This window comes from Denticeps clupeoides, chromosome 15, assembly GCF_900700375.1.
Source record: "Denticeps clupeoides chromosome 15, fDenClu1.1, whole genome shotgun sequence".
Taxonomy (NCBI): Eukaryota; Metazoa; Chordata; class Actinopteri; order Clupeiformes; family Denticipitidae; genus Denticeps; species Denticeps clupeoides.
The window spans coordinates 1786095-1795250 of NC_041721.1; the positions used below are offsets into that span (position 1 = coordinate 1786095).

General features: G+C 49.5%; 1 protein-coding gene across 3 annotated transcripts in view; it reads left to right on the plus strand.

Annotated features, from left to right (window-relative positions):
* The window catches only part of LOC114765377 (chemokine-like protein TAFA-5), a 55086-nt gene extending 46738 nt beyond the window's left edge, over positions 1–8348 (plus strand). For 2 of the 3 annotated variants that reach the window (XR_003742609.1, XR_003742608.1), the window contains exons 3-5: positions 3136–3263; positions 6448–6556; positions 7682–8348. Coding sequence is in view for 1 of the 3 variants with exons in the window: in XM_028955556.1 (XP_028811389.1) it covers positions 3136–3263; positions 7682–7690 (137 nt within the window). In the remaining 2 variants the exon portion in view is untranslated. The remainder of the gene's footprint in view (positions 1–3135; positions 3264–6447; positions 6557–7681) is intronic. The other variant, XM_028955556.1, reaches the window with a different exon arrangement.
* Positions 8349–9156: the final 808 nt, after the last annotated feature.

The window sequence follows — 9156 nt, forward strand, 5'->3', positions numbered from 1 at the left end:
ACATGTGGAGTTCTGTACTTAACAAAAAGTGGAGACTTGACCTCCACAGTCACCGGACCTGAACCCAATCCAGATGGTTTGGGGTGAGCTGGACCAACAAGTGCTAAACACCTCTGGGAACTCCTTCAAGACTGTTGGAGAAGCACTTCAGGTGACGACCTCTTGAAGCTCATCGAGAGAATGCCAAGAGTGAGCAAAGCAGTAACCAGAGCAAAGAAACTAGAATATAAAACATGTTTTCACTTATTTCACCATTTTTTTGTTAAGTACAGAACTCCATACTGCATGTTGATTTAAAGATTCTCTTCGCACAGGTTACACTGTCCTGAATTACGTAGGAGTTAGACCGCACAGCCACAAAAGTATACAGAGTTGAATCGTGACATGCATATGATGGTAGTTCACAGTCAACGCCCTCAATCTGTCAACCATCTTGTTCCACCGCGAGTAGGAAAATCCATCATCTGAACAAGGACATCATCAAGTGCAAGAGATGCCCGCAAGTCCCCAGCCGTCGCCTCTAGACACTTGGTTGGCACCCAACAACCATTCTTGGCCTGCACTGATGGAGGCTCGTGTCTTCAGACATCATTTTCAGGCTGGTTTAACCCTGGCCTGCATTCAAGTGTTCTCCTGCTTTTCACCGTGACCTTGAGTCCTTCAGTCCAGCCATTAACTCCTGAGGTTCTCGAACGCAAGTGGAGAAAAACGCTACTGCTTGTTAGACACCTTACAGATTACTCGGAAATGTTCCTGTGTATTCAAATCAAACTGAACCGGCACCGAAACAATAGTGCCGCCAGGGTTCATTTTTATTTAGCACCACTGGATGGAACTGCCAGATTCTACAGAAGGTTAATTGAATGGAGTCTTATCCATCCATCTAGCAGGCTTCGAATAGGAATGTTGTAAAACGAAATAATTGGTGTTTTATGGACTAACTGAAACACCCTTTTTTATTCTGTGCCGCCGTGCTTACCGCGCCGCTTGTGTTTGCACGCACTTGCTTTGTCTGAATTGAGCAGAATTGCTCGGTTTTACTTTCCAGCGGAATGAGACGTGCTTTCAAGCCGGAGGAGGAATTTCAGCGCCGTAACGGCACACTTTGGCCCTTTAATGGATACTCGGAAGCTCTTCTGTCCGACCACGACACTGCCGGGAGTTCCTCTTCCATGCCGGCCGGTTTTTCCTTCCTCGGGACCCCCCCATCAAACGCGGCCAGGACGGGGACCGGCGGTGGCCTACCGCGCGGAGAAATGGCCGCGCATGGCGAATTAGCTTAAAAGGGTCTTTGAGCTGCCACCGCTGTGCCGGGATCTGCCGCGAATGTTAATGCGGTGGGGCGGCGGGTGGGCGCGTGGCCAGGGCCCCCGAGATCGGGACGCCGGAAGCGCGGTACAGTCCGCTCGGCGTGCGTAGAGGTGACCGAGCGTGATTGGAAGTTTAAAAGCGTGGCGGACCGGCGAGGCCTCCGGATAATAATCTGTAGTGGCCGCTGAAACATGGCCGCCGATACGGCCGCTATCGGTAACACGCGCGGCGCGTGCCAGAGAGTGCTGACGCGGCCGGTTCCCCCGCATCAGATTTATTCGATGCCATCATCGGATCCCGCGCCGGGGAGTCGCGGGCTGCCCGCCGGGCGCTGCATTAGGCGGGATTTATTACCCGGCCTGCCCGGCTGTTGACACCGGCGTGATATACCATTTCACCGAGATAGTGTCCCGCCGTGGGTGTAATGATGTTATTCCCCTCTTATCACCGCAAGATGAACTACGGGCCGACGCCGTCCCAGAGGCAGATTACATCCAGGTTATTTTTATTTCATTAAACACTCGCGGTATTTTTATAACCGCGCTGCCCTCGACCGCGGCGCGGCGCCGTGTGGCGAACAACAGAAGAGAACCGCGGCCTTCCGAACGGGACAGGCGGCTCTTTTTATACGGCCAGGGGATTAATAATCGGGGCTAACGGGTCCTCGCAATCAAATCGGCAGCCGCGGGACAGATTACCTTATTAAAGCCGAACGGCGCGGCTTCATCACCCCGAGCGCCGTTATTTAGCTCTGTGCATTAAAGAGATTTTCGCAGGTGCGGCGGGAAAACGGGCAGTAAGGGCCATCGGTGCTCCATCTTTCCCTCCTTTTCTCCTCATTCCCAGGGAGAGAGACGACGGACGTGCAAATATTCCCACATTCATCTTCACCAGAGTCGTCTGGCCGGCGAACGGCGCCACGATTCCGAACCGCTAATCCGGATTAACGAGCATCGACTGATTTACAGATGGATTTGACTCGAGCGTGCAATTATGCCCGGTTACTGATGAAAAGGCCCCGAACGCCGACGCTCCGGTGTTTACCGAAGACCGGCCGCTAATAGTTCAATTTCACTCTAATGACTTTCCTAATGAGACATAAAACGACTCCATCATTTCATTTAACGCCATCGCACCGATCCGCCGGTGATGGCGGCGGCGTTAATTCACAAATCAACCCGTTCAGCCCGCAATTTACCGACTGGCTGCTTTAATATTTACACTTGTACGGATAAGTGGGCGTATTGATTACCCGCATGCTTTTTGCAATGTAATATTTTAGCGTATCAAAGTTTTTTTTTAGAACACGTGACCTTGCGACCGGCGCTCCAGCATCCCGTGCTTTTTACGCCCCGAAATGTGAAGTTTTAACAAATGATTGAAATTACGTGCGAATTAGCTACATAACAGCAGAGTTGCGGCTGGCGGTGGGCGGTTAGTGTTACGTACGGAATCGGCGTAGGAACGAGCTTCTCTCTGGGCCGCTTTCAGCAGTCCGGCCACGTTTCTGATGCAGGTGCTGCTAAACTGGCCTACTTTTTATAAATAGACTTTTGTGTATCTTAAACGTGCGCCTCGAAAAAAAAATACGATCGTCACCAAGATACTTTGGGGTGCCGGGTTTAGCGGATGGGGGCAACGATCCATGCACTTTCAGACAGATCTTCACTTTTTCATGTTTAAAACCGCCTTTTCCTCTCTTTCTTCTGTTTTTTTTGGAAGAATTTACAAAGCAGCACGACTTCCTGTAGCGGCCGGGTGACACGTTGACCTTATAAGGGCAGGTGCCGGCGATTCTGATGTTCCTGTTGTTCCGCCCCGCAGCTCGGATCGTCAGGACCAAGCAGTGGTGCGAGATGCTTCCCTGTCTGGAGGACGAAGGCTGCGACCTGCTGGTGAACAGATCGGGGTGGACCTGCACGCAGCCCGGCGGCAGGGTCAAAACCACGACGGTGAGTGCCCCACCCCGCCACCCCACCGCAGTTCGTTCAGCAGCTGGCCGGCCTGATCGCACGGCGCTGCGAATTGTTGACCTTTTCATCGCCGTAATTTGTCTGATTTAAGCGAGCGTTTCATGCTGCCGGTCGGAGCAGATGGCTAATCACGGCAGGCATGTGTGAGGCTCCGCCCCCTCTGCCACCAGACTTGAGTCGTCTGAGTTGCCACGCCGCGCCGAAATTTTTATTTTAATGCCGTGGAATGAAGGCGTTTTATTGGTTATTTATGGCCGAAGGGATGACAACCATCCAGGGTCATGTGACCGAGGAGCCGTCAGAGCCAGCCAACGGCATCAGTCATCTCGTCTTCTGAGCGCCTGGCGCGTGGCCGACTTTCTTCTCCCCTCGACCGTAAATGGGGTCAAGGTCACTACGCGACGGAACAATCCGGTATCACCGGCCTACGCGCCGCCTGAATTAGTGGGACCCCGTATGGGAAGCCGAACATCTCCCACAACCACCACAAAACACTTGGCTTTCATCTCGCCGACATGGTACGGATCCTCAGCTCACTTCTTAAACCCATTTCACCGCCGCCGCCATTTTCACCGTCCCGTCAAGCGTCCCCTGGCGTCCCCTGCTGACCGCCATCGTTTTGATGCCGATGGTGTGGACATTACCGCGGGAACGACGCCGTCTGGGAGGGGGGCTGCTGGTGACCGTCACTTCTCACGCCCGCTTCCTGTCACCCCTGGTCACCCCGGCTTCCGGAAAGCGATAATGAAGCGGATTCCACTCGTCGCTCGTCGTGTGAGGAGCCACTTAATCAGCTGTTCCGTGTCCTCCGCCCTGATTGGACTATTTAGCCGCAGAAAGGGGGCTGGCGGCGTCCGCGGAGAAAGCGCGGCTGATTACGACAATCAGCATCTTTCACAGCAGACACAGCGGAAGAGGCGCGGTGGCGCCAGGTTCCAGGATAAATAAAAAGCCTGTGAGTGTGTGGGCGTGGCGGGAGACATTTATGTATTTGTGTGTATGTATGAATGTGTGTGTCTGTGTGTGTATTTGATTGTGCGTGTGTGTGTGTATACGTTTATGTATTTGTGTGTATGTATGTACGTATGTGTCTGTGTGTGTATATGTTAGTGTATGTGTGTGTGTATATGTGTGTATATGTTAGTGTATGCGTGTGTGTGTATGTGTGTATATGTTAGTGTATGCGTGTGTGTATCTGTTAGTGTGTGTGTATACGTGTGTATATGTTAGTGTGTATATGTGTGTATATGTTAGTGTGTATATGTGTAGTGTGTGTGTGTGTATACGTGTGTGTGTGTTATGTAGTGTATGTGTGTATATATGTGTATATGTTAGTGTGTGTGTGTGTGTGTGTGTGTGTGTGTATAGTGTATATGTAGTGTGTGTGTGTGTATGTGTGTATATGTTAGTGTGTGTGTGTGTGTGTGTGTATATGTGTGTGTGTGTGTGTGTGTGTATATATGTGTATATGTTAGTGTGTGTGTGTGTATATGTTAGTGTATACGTGTGTGTGTGTGTGTATGTGTATAGTGTATACGTGTGTGTGTGTGTGTGTGTGTGTGTGTGTGTATATGTGTATATGTTAGTGTGTGTATGTGTGTATATGTTAGTGTATACGTGTGTGTGTGTGTGTGTGTGTGTATGTGTGTATATGTTAGTGTATACGTGTGTGTGTGTGTATGTGTGTATATGTTAGTGTGTGTGTGTGTGTGTGTGTATATGTTAGTGTGTGTATGAGTGTATATGTTAGTGTATACGTGTGTGTGTGTGTGTGTGTGTGTGTATGTGTGTATATGTTAGTGTGTGTGTGTGTGTGTGTGTGTATATGTGTATATGTGTGTGTGTGTGTGTATATATGTGTATATGTTAGTGTGTGTATGAGTGTATATGTTATGTGTATATGTTAGTGTGTGTGTGTGTGTGTGTGTGTGTATGTGTGTATATGTTAGTGTATACGTGTGTGTGTGTGTGTGTGTGTGTGTGTGTGTGTGTGTGTATGTGTGTGTGTGTGTGTGTGTGTGTATAAAGGCAGGCTGGGGGGACGTACGCCCGTTCGATCAGTGTGGGAGGAAGTGGCGGTGCTGACCCGGCGGGGCCGGTGCTGATTTGGTTTCTGGGTAATTGATCCCACTGGGGCCGCCTGGCAGCGCCGGACTCGTCCAGCGGAGGCTTTAACAGAATCACCGTGGAGACGACAGCTGTTTCTCGACGCAACAGAGCCGGGCCGCCGCCGCCGCCAATTCTCACCGGCAGGAGCCAAGTCAGCAGCCGTCACTCCGTCACCGCTCCGCTCCTCAAAAACACGCATAATAATAACGACTCCACCTCACACGGCGAGAAGAGGAAACGACAGGAGAATAAAGAAGAAAAGGACGGACTGGAGGTCACAGGAAAGGCCGAAGACGGAATGAAGGGGAAGAAGTGGAGAACGGGGGAAGAGAGGCGGAAAGGAAGTGAATGAAGAAGAAAGGGGAAGAAAGAAACAAAAGTGGGACGGATGGATAATGGCGATGAAATGAAAGGAGAGAACTTTACAAAGAAATGTACTCAGGGAACAATATTACTCCCGAGAAACAGACTGGGGAGGAAGGGAATATGCAGCGAGAATGAAGGAGAGGTGAACGATCGGGAACAAATGAAAAGGGGAGAAAGAAATGAAAAAGTAAATGAAAGGAATGAAGAAGGTCACAGTAAATATCATCTGAATGGACGGTAGGAAGGAACAAGAGAAGAGAGGAAGGGATGGAGGAAAGAAAATGCATGTAAGGAGGATGTTGAGACTGAAGCAAATGAAGAGATTTTTATGCGGTACGGTGGTAAATACGACTGGGTAACACACTCGCCTACGAACCAGAAGACCCGGGTTCAAACCCCACTTACTACCATCGTGTCCCCGAGCAAGACACTTAACCCTGAGTGTCTCCAGGGGGGACTGTCCCTGTAACTACTAAGTCGCTCTGGATAAGGGCATCTGATAAATGCTGTAAATGTAAAATGTAAATTGAAGCAATGGGACTTAAAGGAAATTTAAACGGAATCGACGTTTCAGAAAGAATTTAAGGGAAGAATTTTTTTTATAAAAAAATAAAAAGATTTTTAAAAAGGAACTGTGAATGTAAGGAAAGGTCCCGCATAAAAACCTGCCCCCCCCCTGTGATTTCAGGCTCTATGACGCGGCCGGAGTTCCCCCTCAAAACCCGTTCATTGCTGAGCCGGACAGACATCCAAAACTTCAAGAACAGACTCGAACACAAACGATGCAGCACCATCAGGTACAGAAGCACCTCCTCCACACCTCCTCCGCATCCGTCTGTCCTCAGGTCTGCAGGGGACGCCTGAGACGGTCACTCCATCGATTTATGTCCATTATATTATATGGTCGGCTGTACATGTGTCCTTAAAGCGAGACACACACACACACACACACTGTCAGCGGTGACCTATAATAGAATCGAGTTGGAGAGCTTCTGATCTCGCATTAATGTGTTTAACCAGTGAATGACCGACTCCACATTCTTCACCACACACACACACACACACACACACACACACACACACACGCGGTAGTAGAATTTATCCGATAAACGTGCATGAATAAAAATAAAAATATTTTACTCGAGGTTACCATGGGACATGACAGAGGTGCCAATACAACTTTATATCCAGCTCGTCCCCAAATCACACACACACACACAACCCATCTGCGGAGAGAGCAGAGGTCCTTATTTTCTTCACTCAGGCATAAAGGTTGCAATTGATTGCTTGATTGATTGATTGATTGATTCTCTTTTCTGCTGTTATTGGGTAACTGGCACTAATTCATGTCCCCGCTGTCAAGATGTACGCGCGTCAGATCGTCAGTATTATTCGTATCGATGTATTTTCACGGTGTCCAGTGGTCGTGCAACTAGCTTCAACCGAAGCCACCGCGGCGCCGCCACCGCCGCCGTCCTGTGCCGTTCCGGCTGTAATTAACTGCCACTCGTTCGCTTATGAAGGTGACGGTTGCCCACTAGAGGGCGTCAGCTAATGCAAATCAGGGGCCGTAATGACCTGCGGGCCGCTGTGGAGGAGGGGCACGGCGCGGCCCCGTCTTTAGCCCCGATACTCCCACATTATCCGGTTAAATTGGTCCTCGTTTGCAGCCTGATTGCTCCGTCCCTGTTGTTTTACCGTCTGACATGCTAATGTTTCATCCAACACCTGCCTCTTTCATGCCAATTTGCAGCCGTCAAGAGTCCATTATTATTAATTAAAGCGGCGCTTTTATCTGGCTGCCTGGGAACCGTACATTTACCAGATGGCACTACTTTGTAGTGGTGCGCCACGCCGCTCCGTGCGGAGTTGCCATCGATTTGCCAGATCTGACCACGCCTGTGTTCCGTTTCCCTCCCCAGGTCTCCTAACAGCAGTGGTGACGGACCCCCCACCCCCCGCCGGGGCGCGGACTCTGCAGAAGCCACTTCCTGCCCTGGCCCCGCCCACTGCTGTAGATAAACCTGCTGTCTGTCATCGGCCCAACGCGCTTGTCTGTCTGCCTGTCTGTCCGCTTTGAACTGGGCGGCGCCCCCTAGTGCCGCGCAGGACCCCGCATCGGACGCACTGGGAGGCGTGGCGACCGGCGATGGACGTCCCCCCTTCCTCTCCGTAAACCCCGCCCCCTCTGGACTGGCCCGTGACCCCGGGGACCCCCCGGGGCGCCGAACTGACCTTCCGCCGGAGTCCTTTTTTTTTTTTTTTTTTTTTTACAGACCAAAGAGCAAAAAGTAAAAGCGCAGACGGGAGGAACCCGGCGGAAAAAGTGACATTTCTGCTGACCTGTGCAACACGAGACTAACAGCCCCCCCCTCCCCCCCGGAAGAACCTTTAACACTTCGCTGGCATTTCTCCTTCTTTCTTGTACCGGGACGCCGGAGTTATAGGAACTGTATACATAGATGTATAAAAAAACCAGAAAATCACACGTGCATTTTTTTCCAGTAGCAGCATTTGGGACGATTTGCAATAAGCATGGTTGGTTTGAGGAAAAAAAAAAAAAAGTTAAATCATTTATCGGACATTAAGCGAGAGTATTAAAAACTGTCCTTTCTGTTTGCCAGAAGAGAGAGAAGGAGGGAACGAGAAAAAAAAAAAAAGTGTCATTAAATGTATTTTGAAAGGTCTAAAAAAAAAAAAAAAGTTATATATTTCACAGTTTTATATGTTGTATCTTTGTAGAGAACTTTACTTAACATGAATAATGTGGTGAAATGGCAGTTCTAGGACGTGGATAGGCTCAGCTTGTTTTTCGGCCCATCGCCGCTCGACCGGCCCTCCTCTCGCGCCCACGTCGGTCGCGTGGGGCCGCGCCATCTGCTACTCGCTGTTGTAGTTGTACAAACCGGTGTGGAAATCTCACCGCTCATTTTACTCTTTGATCGAATTTATTTATTTTCATTATTTTTAACATTTTTATTTTTTTGTGCTTGTGTTTGTTGCACAGTGTCGACCTCGGAGCGACGGCGTCGGGACGGGGACGGGGGGTTAGATGAAAGACCTCGAGAAAAAAAAAAACAAATCATTTACATGAAATACTTTTTTATTCTGAAATATTTTAAGAATAAATCGATTATGTGAAAAAAGCACCACTTGCTAACATAGCATTTTAATATCCACGCGACACTAGACGGGATGAGTTTGGTCTATAACCCTGAATTAAACAACTGTCGTATAAAATGTAGACTAAAGTCACGCTGGACTCGGGGGGGGAACTTGATCGGGAAACGAATTATAAGTTTATTTCATTTCCTACGGAAGTATGTGAGCTTTAACCGCAAAGCGCCGTGCCAGACGGAGGCCGGTTTGTGCGAAATGTGCAGTCGAATCTGATAAT